The sequence below is a fragment of the Schistosoma haematobium genome, chromosome 3, assembly GCF_000699445.3.
Source record: "Schistosoma haematobium chromosome 3, whole genome shotgun sequence".
Classification (NCBI taxonomy): domain Eukaryota; kingdom Metazoa; phylum Platyhelminthes; class Trematoda; order Strigeidida; family Schistosomatidae; genus Schistosoma; species Schistosoma haematobium.
In genome coordinates, this window is record NC_067198.1 from 24,727,929 (window position 1) to 24,748,133 (window position 20,205).

The following is a 20,205-nucleotide window of genomic DNA, read 5'->3' on the forward strand; positions in this document are numbered from 1 at the left end:
AACGGGAAAAAATAATGAAAATTGGGCTGTATTTTAGGTCAATAACACTGCACTAGAATGGATGCTTTCATATATATTTATGCAAGAAAAAATCAGATTGAAATTTTATTTAAGCTAGCAAATTATGTGTAGGCCAGGTGACTAATGTACAACATTGAAAAAATAGCACGGTGAAGTAATATTTACTGTAGGTACTACCCCCTCCCCCATGAAATATATACTGACAACAGATTAATCTGATTGTGACTTGATTAAAAATTACGATAAGGTACGTTGGTACAGCAAAACATTTTATCACATGATTGAATATAGTATGGGAGAATGTCTTTCTACTATATATATATATATGCAAAGCTTTAAACGTGTGTGCAGCAGAAACTCATTCAACCTTCCACAGTTGTAATCCACAACTTTTACAAACCACTCTACCTCTTTACCACTTTAAGCTCTTATCCAGAGATCAAATAAATACTTATTCCTGTTTTTATAGTCGTTCTAATTACTTTGAAAAAAAACATCGTCACAACCATAAATCATGCCCTAGCAACTACAGCTCCTCATGTTAATTTTCCAAGCTTTTTTTCCACAAACCTCATCTGCAGTCACTGAATAGGAATGATACATTTTCGAACATTTATTTATTTTGGTTTCATTTTTAATAATACTCGATAAATTAACAAATATATTATGCATTGTGATTGCAAAAATTGTATATGTATTTACACTTCTACACATATAAGAATGAAGTGGTCGTAAGCAGATCACTTCGGTGAATTACTCCATCCTGTTTTGTGTTTTAATTAATCTCCAGTTAATTACGTCATTTTCTTAGTTTCGCTTTGAACAACTAACTACGATCTCATATTTTTCAAGTGGAATTAATAAAAAAAGATCTACTAAAGTAGTGACATGCAGTAACGGCTGTGATTAATTTTTTTATTCATTAAACTAGTTCAAGTCAATTATCAATAAAATTAGATGTGACAATCTTGTACAGCCAGTGTAAGGATTCATATAGAGTGTTCTAATATTAAAATAAAATTCTTGTTACAACACGCCATTTCTTATTATCTAAAAAACTTGAATAGGATAATTATATTTCGGTTATTTTTTTATGAATAAACTATATTATATTATCTGTATGATATAACTTTCATCACGGGGGAGCGGGGAGAGTCCGCCCTTCCTCCCGAAATGCTCTCTTATAGCCACGCGTATATAGCCACTGACAGGGAAGTTCCATTCCCTACCTTCTCGAGGTGAGAAGGTTGTTTTCGAAGTTGAGGGGATGAAAAGAGAATATTCGGCACTTAAACAGGGATAGTAGATACTGAGAACCCATCTAGGAAAGTTGGAAAACTCTGATCTCAAAACAATAGTGTACACAGGCTCCAGGATCCTGAGGGAACAAATGGAGTATGAACTTTACGTTGATCACCGGCTGCCATGGGACTGCATTTCCTAACGTTGTTCCATCGCCTTTTGGACTAGACCTCTAGGTCAAAGGCTCCGGGTTGGGCGCCCGGGCAGTATTCCAGCCCTTACACCAATCGGATGACGAAGTGTGGCGCATATATTTTTGGTGCCTTCTTGCACTAGTGTTTAAACAATAATAAATAATATCAGAAATTGGACATCAGATGACAAATTCATTTTTATACCGCTAGAACGACACTGATTTACCATTTAAACTTTTACAGAATCACCTTTATTTCAAAAGTTTAAAAACTGGGTTAAAATCTGTAACGTAGAGGTTGAAATTTGTATTTTTTCAATCACTAAACTAAAGGTTAAGTGTTGACGGTAAGGTATTATTAAGCATAATTAAATTCATTGTTGATAGAACAACAATCTTAACGACTAATATCGAGTTATATCAAATAAAAAAAACATGCACATATTTAATTGTTTAAAAGTCCTCTTTATTTTAGCAGAGGCGAAATGAGAATTTATTTGCTTATTCATGAATTATAATATTAAAATAATTGTAATATCCCAACGAGTAGAAAAATTGAAACACTTCGTACTTAAGTCGTTTCTTCAGAAAGAATAAATAATCGAATTAAGTTGAAATAGATCAGAGAAACAAACCAGAAAATATTTAGTAAAATCGAAAGCCATGTTATTAAAGTCAAAGGTGAGGTGTATACGTGTCTATGTGACATTTGTCATATGAAGGAGTTAATTTATACTTTATTGATGTGGTTAGTTTATTACTCTATACATTTTAATGTAACTCATAAACGAAGTACTGGTCTATGCATTGAAACTTCAGCCATACTGTTTATCTGACAGCTATTAACACTATCCGACCTGCAGGAACCAAAGTAGATTTAATGATATTTAATCGTGTAACCTAATGTTTCAATGTTGAGTACTTTAATAATTAAACCGCTACTCCTGTTACATACATATGATAGATAAATACATTATTTCAATTGATTACTTCTTTCTCAAGGATATATTACTTTAATTTCTCACAGTTTAATGATCATCCATATTTAATTATTTGTAACTAGTCTTACGAAAAAACAATGAAATCTACTTCCTTTTCTCAACTTCAAGTCATATGTCTGTGCATAAATGTGTGATATGAAAGAAAAATTCCAACCATCATCTCAGACATATATACAATCACCAACATATACACTGGATAAGGCGAAAACAATTAAAACAATAATAATAATAATTTTAATGAAAAATAAATAAATCAACTTACATGAAGTTTACCAGAATAAATATCGTACGGTATATGAAAAGCGGATATACTCGAATACACAATAAATACACCATGCAAACGTGTAATTCTATTATCAACAATAGATATACTCATAATCAATTTCGTTTGATTCGGTATTATTTCGGTATTAGTTACACGATGATGAATCTTTTCATTAAAATTTCATTTTTATATGATTCCATAAGAAAAGATTGAAAATAAAAAGTATACATTTTAAATGAGTATGTTTACATGTGGTAAAAGTGTGAGCAATTACAAATAAGTGTAATCATGTTTATCAATTATAACTATTAACAAATAAATAAATTGACAATATTGAGCAACCCCTATCCATCATGTATGGTGGATTACTGTTTCATATTCAATATAGTCACTGGTCGTGGTTTCTCATTGGAACTTCAGGAGGTTACATCTTGAAGTTAGTCATTAGTGAACACATGATTATATTCAGTATGAGGGGATTTGTAGGGATTACAGGATTTTCATAAGTTAAATCACGAACTGATCTTGGCTAGACCACTGAACCAGCAACCGATGGTATTGATGTCAGCTCAGTGTTCTTGAGGTTAAACAGTCACGTACGAGACCTAGGCCCTCGGTTTGATTCCCGGGAGAAGGATCATAGCTGTGCACTACAAAGACATCCTTATACTTGGACTGAACGTCTGTTTATTGCTTCCAGGTTTTCAATGGTGATCAGGCTAAGATGAATTTGTGATTTAAACTTTGAAAAATCTACGCTTTACACAAATCCTCCTATACTGAAAATAAATAAGTAATATAGTACACTTAATTTCATATAGTGTCACAAAACTGCAAATGGCAATAATATTTATCGGCTGTTTTTAATCTTTTCTTCTCAGTGCAACGGTACGAACGTGTAAAAACAAATGACACGAGAGAAGTAATATATGTGTCAAGTAAACCTCTAAAGAAATTAAACATAATATGAATTAATAACAAATGAGACCACATGATAATCAGATAATAATAACAACTATGGAGTCGCGTATTATTTGTCATGTGCCATATATATATATATATATATATATATATATATATATATATATATATATATCCTCTAGAAAATTCCGACGTTTATGTACATATGACAATTCATATGACCATAGCAGTCGCCCTGCTATGCACGTCTCTCTGTCCTCTGTAAACAGTCAATGAATTATGTAAACAATAGAAAACTGTGTGATATTCAAATTATACTGATAATTAAAAGAAAATATCAACAGTTGATTCACAGCTTTCAATTTCATTCTCAACTAATTATTTGTTAACTGGTTAATTACATCATCTTGATCGATGGCCCTAATGATCAAATAAACTCATTCAGACTGTCAAGGATTCGGTCATTCAAAAATTATTCATTTATGATTGGGATATACACTCTGTGAATAAGCAGTCACTATGGTTACTATAGTCATTTTAGAATTTTAACGTAATAATCGAACTGACAAAATGTTAAAATTACTACAGTGTTTAAAATCCCAGGCCGTTCATAATGAATCGATACCTAAATCGCAAATGTATAGTTTTTAAAAGACCAAACTATCACTAGCCATTCGACTAGACAGTATAAAAAAACCAGAACAGAAGATCCTGGGTTCGATCCCTGGTTACGAGGTCATACATGCACACTGCCGAGAAGTCCCATACTAGGACGGAACGGTCGTCTATTGCTCCCAATTTTCAATAGCGGTTTAACATAGATCGGTTTAGAATTCCAATGGAATATTAAATAAATCTGAACTAACATTCTGATCTAAAAGTATTCAGCCAAGATGATATTACTTGTTATGTAATACATTATTAAACAAGAATCAGAAAAGATCATGAGGCGGATGATGATCAATCCATTATGCCCAATGTAGTACCACTCAAAAGCAAAAGATAATTTAAAAAGGATGCCAATATGTTTGTGTTTCTCTCATTGGTTGATTAACTGGGAGAATGGTAGTTATCTTTTAAAATTACTTAGCTCAGATAAAATCTCACAAATCCTAGTTCAAGTGCTAATTTTGTTTATGCAATTAGTTTGAAGTTGAACCATTCATAATAAATAGAATACTTGAATAAAATATATTCTCCATCGATTATTCGGTAGGATGTGCAGCTTTGATTCCAAGTAAATAAGTGACATCTATAGAGATTTCTTTATGAGATATTTAAATACATCAGATATTTATTTCGATTAGAATTTTAGCCCCAGTATTTTCTAATCTAGTTGTAGTGATTAGCATAGATAAAACATGATCTAGAAAATGAAGTACAATTAGGAGGATTCAAGGCAATCCTAAATGAATTATCTTCCATTCTTATAAACTTGGACCCAATGTGAAACTTATTTACTGAACACAATATGACAAAAAATCTAGAGTTAAGAAACTTGAAGTAGGTAAATGAGTTATATCATAAATGGATGTAGGTAACTCTATCTGAATTCCATATTCAGTATTGTGTTAGATTTTAATTTTCTGTGGTATAGTCTATTCACTTGATATGTTTTGTTTTATTGTAAATTTAAAATCTTTCAAACTCTGTTGGGAAAACAAAATTTCAAAAGAAGACAGAAAGGATTGAGCTAATTGTTCTGAAATTCTAAAAGTAACATCCGTAGCATTGACATAAACTACATAGTTTATGGATTCGAAATTTTATGTAACCTTCATAAATTGTGGTAAAAAGAAAATTTTTTTTATTATTTTATGATGAATAATGAAATCTTCTTTCAGTGGTTCAAATGAACAGAATAATCATTCTGACATTTTAATTTTAAACCTATAACGACTAAGAAATTTACACCTTAAAGCAATAGTAAAAGTCACAGGTATATATACATACATGCGTACATATAGAAACATATACAAACAAAGTGACATTGTTATCATAAAGAAATTAACTAACACATTCATTCATACTCACTCACCTGTAGTAAATATTTATGACTCGGAGTTAAAAAATCAATTTTCGATATGAATAGGGTAAAATCATATTGATTAGTTAGCATAAAACGAAATAAAAAAGGTAGATCTTGTTGATTGTTCTCATTTATATAATTCGGCACTATTTGAACACCTGATGTAAGTGAACTGAACAAAAAAAACACAGAGAGAGACAAAAATATTATTTAGTTGATAAGCTTTCTTTATTCCATGTGATATGCCTAACCTCTAGACCACTGAGCTGGCATCCAACGGTGTTAATGTCTAACTTCAATTGACACACGATCTTGTGCAAACCTTCATCCATTGTCTGATGTAGATACCTGTCTTTACCCGACAATTCAACTAATAAAATTAATACAAACTCCACAAACCCCCATTCCAAAATAGAAAACAAAAAGGCCCAACGGCAATTTCACTCTTGAATATTTCAAAACTATGGTCAGAGTAAGAACTTGAGAAAACTGGTTATATGATTAAATCATATAAGCGTAAAAATGTACTGAACCATAATTACTTGTTCTGTCGTGTCTAGGTACCATTCACCTTACTATATTGTAATCGTTTAACTAACTCAGTACATTACTTGAATCTTGGGGACGGCTAATACGTATTTAAGTCAATATTGCCTGATAGAATTCAAGCTAACAAAGCAGCTGTTAATTAATTTCCACTTTGTCTACACGAAACTGAAACACTTGTTTTTAATCATGTCAAATTAAAGATCACAGTAAGTAAATAAATCCATGAACAATATATTAGAAACATTTTAATCTATGCACTTTTAAATCGCTTTATCAACTTCTCTATTTACTGTAAGTGAATATTTCACGTGTGTATTTATGGTCAAACCTTAAACTGTGAGTAAAACTAGTGTCAGGTATATCAATGATTATAAACGTCTACGGCCAAAAAGATATCAACAATTGTATAATTAGAAATTAGGAGTAATAATTCTAATTTACGAAATAAATGCATATATAACAACTTTATTGAAGTTGAACGTAGTAGACCAGTGGATAACACGTTAACATTTGAAGCAAAAGATACTGGGCTCGAGTCTCAATGTGAACATCCATATTGAGATGCAGGTATACTCAGCTAAAAAAATCCTAAGTAAGTTGAAATATACGTCCTGCATTCCACTGCTAGCCACTGGCTTTAACAGAAGTATTTGACCAAGGGACAATATTGAGGTGATCCGTTTACAATGCACACACACCAATGGAAAGTGATCAATTGCAGTTCTTAACATAAACAACGGGAAAATGTAAACCTTTACTAATAAATATTAAACTTATTTGAAAATTTAATGTTCACTTCATGGACTAAAGTTCTGATATCGAAAATCTTCCAAACAGATAGAAATATAGAATAACGAAAAAACTTCACATACACTAAAGAACACACTACTTCACATTATTAGATCTAGCAGCAGTGTATTTACAAAGATTACATCTGTTAATTGGAACTTATGCACTGTCTCATTTGTTTTAACAACATGTCATCAACTACAACATCTTTAAACTATTTCAGAACTAAGGAAAATATTGCTTGTTCCATTAAAATGTAGAACAAATTACAGTGTACAACATCAATGACCTGCTAAGCAATAACAATAGGTACAATTCATCAGTGTACAGTTCATGTAGTGTATTATAAAAATTTAATTGTTGTAACTCCATATTATTGTATATGATAAGCAGAAAATAAATAAAATACAGTGTGTATAGTATGTCACTAATCAATACAACCCAAAACAATATTCTATACTCGACTCAGAGACCATTCATTTAACTGTCCTTAAACTGATAAGGTCAATGTTAAAATTTATCGCGATTAAAATACCTCACCATAAATCGATACCAATGAACAAACGGACTAATGAAAACCAACAACACTACATTTAAAGAATGGTAATAATAATAATAATAGTAACAATAGTGACGATAATAATAATAATAACAATAATAATAATGATATTAGTAAAAAGAATAATGAAAAATCCAGAGAAGCTGAGTTCTGTATAAATTAGCCGATCACAGTAATATTTAAATTACTATTATAATAAGTAAATGTAAATTTCACTTACCCATGAACAAGTCGACCAAAGAAAGGTATACGTAAATAAATAGATTTATCATTGGTGAATACAGTAATTATGCCAGATAAATAATAACTGTAAGATAAATGTGCCGCTGAAAATATGTAAACAAAAACAAGAAATTTTAAACAAACTGTTTTTAAAAAAAGCAAAATTTATTTATTGTAAAATTACTTGAGGATGAGAAAATAATAACTTACTCGAAAATTACATTTTTTTAGAACAATGTTAAACAAATTACGTGATATATCTGTGAATTTTTAAAGGAAAATAGGAATCTTTCGACTAGGAGAGATCTGAATGTCTTTAACTAGATCCTTAGTTTGAAGTCGTCAGTGTGAGCTACTGTAGAGTTTTGAATAAGAACGAAACACCCAGTATACATGTTGACGATGGTGGTTTTTTTCAGGCGATATGTCGAACACAATTTCCAGATTGCATTAATCTTAATTTATATCATCCAAGTGAGCAACGTGAATATGTTCATAACCGCCTAGTGATGTTTTCTTTTGAATATATATAATTTATCCTTTTCAAAGACGAATAGTGATGTAGACTGGCGTTTTAACCTAATGAAATTATGTCTGCTTGAAATGAATTTTGACGAAGTAGTAAATAAGTATTTAACAGACGGCTACTTTAAAAAAATTGTAAGTTTTTGAAAGAAAACACAAAACTTTCATCGATAAAAACACAACACTTTAAGTTTTACTGTAAGTAAATTAGAAAGAAGTAGATATTAGTTTTATTTAAGGTTGGTATTGTTCAGTTATGATATTTCAATATTAATTGCTAAAATTAAATGAGAAATTTGTGCCACATAGTAATTACGTTAGTATTAAGCAAATACGTTTTCATAGAATGACTAGTAAATTTCAACTTAATTCAATTCAGGTCATAAGTTTATTTCACCTTAATTTCTTCAATGAACATGCTGAAATCTACAGTGTAGTTAATTATGTAGATTTTAATAACTCGAAAAGTTTTTTTCTCATCAACAATTGTTCATTGTTTGTTTATTTATAATTTCAATTAGTTTTTCATTTTCTTTTTAATGAGCTTTGATAATTCAGTGAAAAATTTCAATACAAACTTATAGTTGCTGAAGTACCTCTGGAATTATAAAATACAATACCTTCTGAACAGTTCAACATAAAAATCTTTGTACATTATTAATTGAATTTCAGAGTTACCCAACTAGTATTAATTTGTAATATTTAAAGAAGAATCCTGTTGGGATATTCAGAAAAATATCCCCAAAATTATCCTGTTAAGTCTAATGCTATCCTTGAACTTGAAATGGTATCATTTTCCTATTGATCAATATTTATTTCACGTGTCATTTTCCTGTTGGCCAAATATTGTACAATTGTTATTTTCTATGTTATGGTACGTTGTGGTCTGATTGACTGGTATATAAACAGAGTATGTTTGAAATACATGATTCATATCGCAGAGGCTGGGACTTGTGTTCTGGACTTATCTGGCTGGGATAGGCGGAAAGCAGGGCCGATCAGAACTCTAAGCTGCTCATAGGGGTTTACGCGTCATTGACCCGATCGATAAGTCACTGCTCTCTAATCGGCGGTCAAGTTATAACAAATACCAATAAATTACACTGCCAAGTGAAGAGGAATTAGAAATTAAGGGATACTACTAGGTAGGTGATTCCTTTAAATTGAGAAATTTCCAAAAGTTTTCATGATTAACTTTTTATCAGAGCTTAAATAGGAAATCCGAGTAATGCATACATCAAATTCCTGGACTAATTTTTGAGTTTGGAATTCAGTAATTTGAATTTCTCTACTTTATTTAATTTATAGCATAAAACCAATGAATTTCAGCAATCAGTTCACATTTGGCTAATATCAAAGATTAAGAAGAGTTATTATTGAGCAAGTACGTTGCTACTACATAACTGCAAGTACACCTTACCAAATAGTGCTAACCAGCACAAAATCTAAGTACAGCGTTTTCTACCAATTACCCCCCCCTATTTTTTTAAAAATTTTTTTTTTATTTTATAAAAAAAAAAGGAAAAGAAAAAAAAAAAAAAAAAAAAAAAAAAAAAAAAAAAAAAAAAAAAAAAAAAAAAATTAAATTTAATTTAAATAAAAAATAAAAAAATAAAAAAAAATAAAAAAAAAAATAAATATTTTATAATTTTTATTTTTTTTTTTTTTTTTTTTTTTTTTTTTTATTTAATTAAATAAAAATATAAATAAAAAAAAAAAAATAAAAAAAAATATTTTATTTTTTTTTTAATTTTTTTTTTTTTTTTTTTTTTTTTTTTTTTACAAATTCACAAATCATCCCATCAATAGCAACTGTTTTAGAAGTATATGTACATGTATACAGCTATCCAAAATTTACTAATTTAGTTTGAGGGGATTTTTGGAGTTTGGTTTAATTTGAAGTCATATTTTTCACGGATCGAGTTCAGTTAAAGTGTGATTAGACGCCGACTCAATATTTCCTATAGCTAAGAGTTCACTGAGGGGTCTGTAGGTTTTAAGTTCAATCACTGGTGGATTTGTAGGTTGCCATTCCTAACAAGTCTTGTGCTACGACAAAATAGCTGTCTAGTGCTCTCTGGTCTTCAGCCGTACCCAAATGAAACCAATCAATAGAAGCATAACCTACAAAAATTGTGAATTGCAATAAAACGATTATTATTTAACATAATTACCAACGACAAGTTTCATTAATATCAGTATATTATACAAATACTTATCAATGCAGAGACAACTCATGCATATTTTATCTACGGAAGAAAACATTTTGCTTTTCTTTTTCTAAAAAAACTCAAGTCGCTGTGCATGCAACTGATTGGTATTATGTAAAACACACCATTCTAATAACAAAACAAAGAAAACAGCAATCAGAACAATGACTGTATACAGAAAACAACATTCCATGGAGATCGTTGTATCTTATTAAGATTTATAACAGCAAAACCTTTTATGTATATATGTATATTCTATTGTTTTTGTTGTACTGTCAATCAAACGATTTACAGTCAAGAAAGTGCTCATAGCAATGATGATGGTAGTGATCCATTTCATGAACTATTTATTATAAGATGGTCGTTATAAAAAAACACTATTTTTATATAAATATTTTTTAATCTAAAGTATAGAAATAGCAAACTTAATAAAGTGAAATTCATTAGTGAATTTTATTTATACTAACTACTTTTATTATTCAATAAATAAAAATATTTCATTTATTCTGTTTTCTTGACAAAAATAACAACAGAACAGGAACAACGATAGTAGCCATAAAAATGACATCTGAATAAAACTTACTAACTTACGTCTGTTAACCCTAGTGGAGGAGCATAGGCCGCACACCTGCATTCACCATTCAACTTTTTCATAGACAATCATTTCCAGTTGCTATCCATCCTTTTTATTTCTGCTTCCAATTCCCGGTATAGTGTTTTTTTGTCTTCCTCTTTTCTGTTTCCCTTGAAGATTCCAATTTAGGGCTTCCCTCGTGATGCAGTTTGGTGATTTCCGTAATGTATGTCCTATCCACTTCCAACGTCTTCTCTAAATTTCTTCATCAGTTGGAAGCTCGTTTGTTCTCTTCTACATCAGGCTGTTGATGATGGTATCTAGCCAATGGACGTTGAGTATCTTGAGCTGACAATTGTTTATAAACACTTGTACTATTTTGATGATGGTTGTAATAGTTCTCCACGTTGCAGCTCCATACAGTAGAAATCTCTTGACGTTTGTATTAAAATTCTTACTTTGATGTTGGTTGACAGTTGTTTTGAGTTCCATATATTCTTCAACTGTGGGAATGCTGTTCTTGCTTTGCCAATCCTCACCTTTACGTCTGTATCACATCCTCCTTGTACACCGATGATGCTGCTGACCAGCTACGTGAAAGTTTCCACCTCTTTCAGAATTTCTCCGTCAAGTGTGATTGTGTTGGTGTTCTATGTGTTTGTATTTGAGGATTTTGATTCTTCCCTTGTGTATGTTGAGACCTACTGCTGCAGAGGCTTCTGCCACATTGTGTCTTGATCTGCATTTGTTGGTTTGTATGTGACAGAAGGGTCAGGTCATCTGCGAAGTTCAAATCGTCTAGTTGCACGCAAGCTGTTGATTGTATCGCACCTGTAGCTCTCGTACGGTTACTGCCGATCCCAAGCCCGGGAAAAAGAAGAAGGTTGGGCATGGGGTCAGTAACCCCACTCCGTAGGAAACAAGCTTATTAAAAAACGCTGACCAGAATAAACATTTTGAATGAAAGTTTTATATAAAATTTAATCACACTCCCTTTCTCTTACTATATTTCTCACATTTTAGTATACGCAATTTATTTTTCTAAAATAAACATTTTATTCACTATGTTGAATAGTTAAATAATTATATTTTGAGGAACCTTTTCAAAACAAATTAACTTATGAAAAGTAAACTGAACATATTCTAATAACTTAAGTGACTGTTGCAAATCGTTTAGTACGTAAGTGTGTAATGTAATGTTGTAAGTATCCCTAGATATTCCCTGGACTCCCGAATTGAAACAGGTGCCCTGTTTAAGAGATCACAACTTGAGCCTATAATTTCAAGGTCTAGTCCAGCAAGGGAACGTCAGGAAATAAAGTCCCATGGTAGCCATTGGCCAGGATAAATTTTTACGTCATTTCTTCCTTAGGGTCTTATATCCCACATACATAGCCGGTTTAGAATCAGGGTTTTTCAACTCGCCTGTGTGGATTGAATAATGTACGAATATTGTGTTAACTAGTCGGACCAAAATCATTATAAATTTAAGTAGCTGAAAGCGTGATTTAACGATGACTGTAGTCGAATTTGAATTAGTAGGTCACAATTCCGAAACTTATTCCACCTATATTGGCTTAGAAAATTGGATAGTATCACTAACGCGTACATAATTAACGTGGTTCAAATCCAAATACTTGAACCTATAGTTGGTTAGAGTTACAGTAAAATTTCTTACACATAGTTCTTTTTATTATCATGATGAAGGAAACGATAAAGTTTTGAACGGAATTGAGTGAGTTCATGTAATTTTGCTAAGTTCTCGCCAGCTGCTTATATGTTGTAATAATTTCAAATTAAAATTGTACATAAGAACTAGCGTACTTATATCAGTGAATTTAATTAAAAGTGGAAATCTGAATATTTAACGAATACGAATTCATCAAATTTAAAAAGGCTAAATTTTGATTGTCTATCAATCACCATGATAGATTTGAATGTGAAAACTTGATGTCCTGTATCAAAGAGATGTCTTAAAATAAAACAACTGAAACTCTTTAATCAGTTTGACCTAAACATTTCTGGAATATGTTTTACGAATCATTAAAATAATCTTGAGATTTAATTAAGAGTATCGAGTTATTTGGAAAAACATCCGAGAGAGGAAACAAACAAAAGAAAGATGTCAGACTTTTAAATATTTAGCTGAATCTCATAAAATGAATGAAAAAGGTTGATAACTAAAATTATCTAATGATTAAGATTTACAACACACAAATCAATTTATGAATAATCGTCAGACAAACACAAGAAAGGGGAAAAGTCCAATCCTAGTGAAAGCTAAACAAATAATAACAACCTTAAAAAAACAGTCGACAAGAAAAGTTTATTTTTTTCAAATCTTATAATGATATATTTTCTTTCTGAATTCAATTGATAGGAAAGTTTTCAAACATGGAGTTCTGTCAGACAAATCAAGATAATTTTCCCCAACTTAGCATTTTTACCTTACTACAGACATTACTGATACTAACTAATATGTAGTAAGAAGTTTCAGTTCGTTGATCTCTTTGTACAGTGGAATTGCTCAGCACCTTCTTAGGATGAACAATGAATGATGAGTAGAATGACAACTAAATAAGAATAAACTTATAAGAAATGGTTAATTAGTGACTATTTTTATAATTCACACTGACGAAAGGCATCCCAAATGTAATGTTGTACATATCTTTACTATGTAGTGGATATTGTTAATAAATAGTATTGTCAGCAAGACTTGATTTGTGACAATAAAATCCTACTGGAAGTATATCGTACGGAAATAATTCACTACTCAATACTATAATTATTTCGTATGCATATTTTTAATATTTTGACAAGTTCATGGAGCCATGCTAAAATTTATATCTGTCAAAAATTTGCTTGTTTGAATAAACCACTTCAAAAATTTTTTTTATTAAAAACTATTAGAATTTTTCATTTATACAATAACAAATATATATGTATACATCTACACTGATGATCATTGACATTTCACAGCATGGTTTTTGTTCATTGTCATCTAATATTGACAAATTACTCAAGTTGTATAAAAAACAATTTTGTCATTATCGGTGTGTTATTCCATTATGATATGTAGATATTTATACAATGGAATATATAATCCATAGATTATTATTGAAATGATGATTTATATTTCCAACTACACTAATAAGATATACACCTAAAGAGTTTAGTTTATAAATTATTGATCTTAAAGACTATATTATATTAACCTCTATCGACATGGGCATCCTGAGAGGATTGTCTTAATAGTAACTTGAATCGCAAGGTTTTAGAGTATATTTCATATACGCTTAGCAGTGAAAGCCAAGACGCCTGTTTTATCCGATGTGGGGTTCGTCAGTTAATCGTACCTATATCCCAGGGTTGATGCTCAGAGGCTAAAATCCAGTGCATATCGCTTTAAACGAAGTGTTACCAGATAATCTACTGAATCTAGATGGCTACTTACTTATTCGACGGGTATAAAGTTATGAACATAAGGGTGTGAGCTTTTTGTCGTTAAAATTAAAGGATGCAGTCGACCGGTTTTCCTTAATATATGCTTTTTTGGAGCCGATTACCTCAATAGTGCCCTTAGTTAAAGTTTTCAGTAAAGTTAGATTGTGGCTATTAGTGGAATTTATGACGAGTGATTCATGCAGCTGATGAGCACCGTAAATTGAGACGAGAGATAACGCGGATTCTATTGCTAACCACGATTCGACTTTACTAATACACTAATAAAATATTGTTGTTTGTGGACTCTAATAATTAGCAATATGTTTTCGGGTGATTAAAATGACAAAAAACAAAACCCTAAATGAATGTATTCCAAAGTTTTCTCAAACAATTAAGCAACACAGAAGCTTGATTAAAAGTAAAATATTATTCGTTTTCTTAGGTACGACGGGTGTATGGGAGAGAAATAGTATTCTGAGGAAAAGTTTCGTATTGGAAAGATATTATCCATACATATGTATTATGCATTATACGAAAAGATATGACATTTACACAGATATTTGTGCATAATATAGACAAACTCTAAAGGACAAAAATACTAACTACCAGGAGATTATTAAGAAAAAAAATATGTACGCTAGTAAAAACAAATATATTAGGCCACTGAAGGGCCAAATATATCGGTGGCAACCTCTTAGACTGTGAAGTTGAGTGACACGTATTCAAATCTCAGGGGGTGTATCACTCCCATTAAGACCATAGGTAATAATAACAACAAATGAATGACAAGTTCACTGAAGGGAACCCAGATAATTTCTGTATATTATAACTAATAGTGACACATAAAACCAATGAATTCTAACATCACACACGAAATATTATAGTTTACATTACGGAACGATATTAGTTAAACAAATATTGAGGACTATTAAACACTGAACAGATATCCCTTCCTAGTATGGAAATACTTAGCAGTGGCCATCCGCTACACTTCCTACGACCGAACTCAGAATCTTCAGGTTTTAAGATGAGTACTTAACCTTTCAAAATAAGTCAACACTAAGTGCATGATTATTACCAGTACAGAAATTTGTAGAAAAATATTCAAATAGTCAATTTGATTCATTAAATATTAAACAGAATATTATACTTACATGAAAGTGTTACAATGGCAATAGTTTTTGGAATCGTAGTACGCGGTGCAATAAATTTTTCTGCAATATTAATTGATAAAGCTTCATCATAGATATTGGCTTCAATACTCTACAATTAGAAAAAAAAGAACAAACAACTATTTAGATTAAATTTTTATGATGGATGCGAGTATGATACTATCGATAGATAGAAATTAGATAACTATTGGTTCAGTGTACAATAAACATTCTCTTTCTTAAAATATTTTAATTTATTGAAAAAAATAGATTATATTTACAAAGTATACACCATGTCAGCTAGAGGTAGGTGTTTTTTTCATTTAGGGGTTAAAAGATAGAAACAAAAAGATTGTTGTCATAGAGGAAAAGATTTCACGAAATTTACGTTGATCGATTTATTTATTTTGGATAATTTCATTATTTTTATGAGTCGTCAAGGTTTGATAAATTAACAACAGAAATTTATTTATGTTGTTTCTAGTATTTTTTTTCCTAACCGTCGGTCTTTGTGTTATTTTGACTAATTTGAATATTCCCGTAGTGCCTAACTTCACAATTTCAAATTAGAATAATGCAATAGTAATTGTATTTTGATCAAGCAACTTAACGCTAATGATATGTCTGTGAAAAGATAGCAAAATCAAACTAACATTAAAAATAAATTATTTACTACAAAGAGAGATATCAGTTCTATGCTCCTGGAAGTTTTTAAACTTGAATCAGTTTATGATTAAACCATGTATATCTTAAATAGTTTAAGGGAACTATTAGAAACCTTTCTACCTAAATTTTATGTTATGAGCAGTAAGCTTCATAAAGATTGAAAACATATTTGGCTGATAAATCTCAACATGTGAAAATTGAGCCTACATCTAATGAAGTATTTAAAAATGTTGAGTCAATTCATTTGATGACCAACTGTACAAAGTGAAAAAATTGAGTTCAATGATTCTTGTCACAACCTAAACAGTTAATCATCAAATTAATTATTAACCAGCTATTGGTTAGTGTAAAAACATCTAACATTATTAATAAGAATACAGTAATATCTTAAATTTATTTAAGAATTTAAAGTCAATTAAAATGACTGATTCTGTTGTTAAAGTTAAGAGGCGAAGCTGTTTATATGTATATAATGAGTTTAATTATTTAAGGATATCAAGATTATGTAGAGTGCATATAATAATAATAATAATAATAATAATAATAATAATAATAATAATAATAATCTAATTCCAAATATCCGCGTGATATATGCCAACAAATAAAAGATATAAATATTAGTTTTGTCTTGATAAAATTAAAATTATACTGGGACATTATGGCACTAATATTTAGAAAACTTCGCACTAATAAAAAGAAAAACACTAATTGACCTCAATTTATAAATAAATATTAATTTATTAATAAATTATAATAATAACAATTAATATTACTAATCAGTTTAACAAAACTAAATAAGGAAAACATTGGAAAACTTTCACATAAATAATTGTTTATTGTTACTCATAAGCATAGTGATATGATGATGATGATAATGCTTAATAAATTAGAAACAAGGCAAATTTAATATTTCTCTACTATCATTATTACTGACACATATTATCTTATTTGAAACCATTCTAAAAATCTATATATGAACTGTAGTTACCAAATAGTTATTTCTATTGGTGACTAAACTGATGACTGATTATACTACCTTATTAATAAGCGATTTGTATTGAGATTATAAGAATTTATTTAGTTTTATAGAATTTTATGATTATCATCTGTTGAACAACAACGTTGATATGATATAGAATTAATAGAAAAAACAAACAAACAAGTGATGATATCCGCATATCCATGTTTACACTGAGTTAGTATTCTACAGAAAAAATGTTCCTTTTTAATTTGTCAGAAATTACACTAGATTAAAACAACATTGAAAAAACCTTTGGATAGAGTCGGAAAGCTAATTTTTATTTGAAAAAAAGTCGAATAAATTGATCAAGTTGAAAAGCTGAAATATTTATAACAGTCACTTCAGTAATAACCTGAAAATATTCAAAAACACAGTTATACTGTACTAAAACGTTTAACTTGTTTACCAAAAATAACGCAGTATAAATCTATTGGCACTTGTGGAGTCTCTCCTATGACACCATAAAGTATGAGAACATTGTCACTATCATACGGAACTCATGTAAGAGACTGAATTTCAAAGTCATGCACAGGGAGCAGCTCACAAATATATTGTAGGTGAAGACTGGTGTTAGATAAGGCTGCTTAATGATGCCTTTCCTCCTTCTGACTGTTGACTGTATTATGAAGACTTCCACATCTCAAAAAAGAAATGGAATACAATGGACACCTTGGACACAACTAAGCGACTCGGACATTGGCGATAATTTGGTCCTTTTGTCACATACACGCGAGTAAAGACCGCCAGTGTGGTAATGTCTTCTGCAGAAATAGGCTTCAACATTAACAAGAAAGAAATTAAGATCTTGAAGTAAAACATAATAAGCATCAACCAAATCACACTTGATGGTGAAGCTCTGAAAGAGTTTGAAACCTTTACATACCCGGACAGCATCATTGACAAATAGGAGGCATCTAGTGAAGTTGTGAAGGTATGAATTAGCAAAAGAAGGGCAATATTCTTACAATCGAACAATATTTGGGCTCAGAAGTTCTGTCAGCCAACAACAAAAGTCAGAATTTTTAACTTAAACGTTAAAATATCTCTTTATAGACAATCATCACAATCTACATATAAATACAGGTATTTATAAACAGTTATCTACGCAAAATACTCCGGATCCATTAGCAATAATATACTCTGTCAGAGAATAAATCAACTTCTAGATGAGACGTAAATTAGTAAAATATATTGGAAATGAATGGGACACACTTTCAAAAATCATCAAACTGCATCACAAGACATCCCTCAACTTGAAACCAACAAGGTAAAAAGAAAAGAGGCTGATAAGGGGATATGTGTTACGGAGAACTGGAAGCACACATCAAGACAATGAGTAGCATTTGGCAAGAACTGGAAAGGAGAGCTCAGAAGAGAGTTGCTTGGAGATCATTGGTCAGTGGTCTGTGTTCCGAGAGGAGTAATGGGCTTAAGTAAGTAATTGATAACTATATTCGAAAAATCACCAATATGTATTAGCTTCATAACAATCTCAGCCATAAGTTTTTAAAATTATCCGATTATTCGTTTGTGATTCTAAACATTTTGAGATCTCGTCAAATAAAATATTTCTTAATAATATGACATTGTTAAACATGCCCTACATATTTTCATATCATACAGCAAAACTCATGATATAAATTTTATCCCATTTGAATATTCCTCATGTACATGTGTATGTGTCTGCTCGAACCTTGAAAGTTCAGTTTCTTCTTTGAAAAGTACTTGAGTTGTACATACATACGTGAGTGTATTTTACATGGTGTATGACTGGAAGAATTATACATTTTAAATTACTTAATTCAACTTGACACAAAACATGATTTAATTAAGGAATATGAGAATAAATTAAGATGCTACACATCAAAACAACACAATAGTACATTTTATTTACAAAAATATAAAATAATGCATTCAAGAAGAAGTTATGCTGAAGAGAAAAACAGAATCGAGAAAAAAAAGAAGACATATGAAATACAATGCTTTGATTTGAAAAATAGATTAGTAATAAATAATGACGTTTACATCATTTGCATTAGCTGTACAAAAATAATATCTAATAGGATGATAGAATTATTCAATAGGTGTAAAGATATACTACTTTTAACTGCTGAATAGTATCAGCTGGATACTACTACTACTACTACTACTACTACTACTACTAATACTAATACTAATACTAATACTAATACTAATACTAATACTACTAATTAGTGATACTTATATTATAATCTTGACACTTAATTATCGTAACTACCCTGAGTAATAGTAATACACCAATCAACGTATGTTCTTTGATTTGACTCTGTTTTTTTTACAAATATTCACTTGACTTTTCTTACAGCAGATTAAGATTAATGTCATTAAATTATTCCATATATTTAATATATTGTTTAAATGCTTTAATTTCATATTTTTCCTCAAAAGTTGCAATACAATCATCATCAAATGGATTGTTTCATATTGATGATTTACATAATTAAAGTGTACTTATTTGTGTATGTATTACTTTTACCAGTAATTATAAATACATAGCCAAATAATCTGTTGTGAAATTCATCTAAAAAAAATTTAGCTTAGAAATAAACTTTAAAAAATAAAGAGTCTATTGAAGCTGATAAAATCTATTTATTTTATTTTTCATACTTTGATAAGAATAGGCAAAGTTTTTAGTTCTTATCAATCATAACATAACTAGGACTATTTTTCTTTCTTTTCTTTAAAAAAAAACAAAAACAAAAACAAAACTAAATAGATAAACAATTTCAAGGTATCCAACTTTACTCTATTTTAACATAATAACTTGTAAAATGTAGTTCTTTA

General features: G+C 30.1%; 1 protein-coding gene across 1 annotated transcript in view; it reads right to left on the reverse strand.

Moving 5' to 3' along the window:
* The window catches only part of MS3_00005327 (uncharacterized protein), an 86,249-nt gene that overhangs the window by 60,185 nt on the left and 5,859 nt on the right, over positions 1–20,205 (reverse strand). Inside the window, exons 10-13 of the mRNA XM_051213380.1 lie at positions 15,699–15,807; positions 7,790–7,895; positions 5,682–5,844; positions 2,720–2,887 (exon numbers count right to left, since the gene is read on the reverse strand). Of these exons, the coding sequence (XP_051069355.1) occupies positions 2,720–2,887; positions 5,682–5,844; positions 7,790–7,895; positions 15,699–15,807 (546 nt within the window). The remainder of the gene's footprint in view (positions 1–2,719; positions 2,888–5,681; positions 5,845–7,789; positions 7,896–15,698; positions 15,808–20,205) is intronic.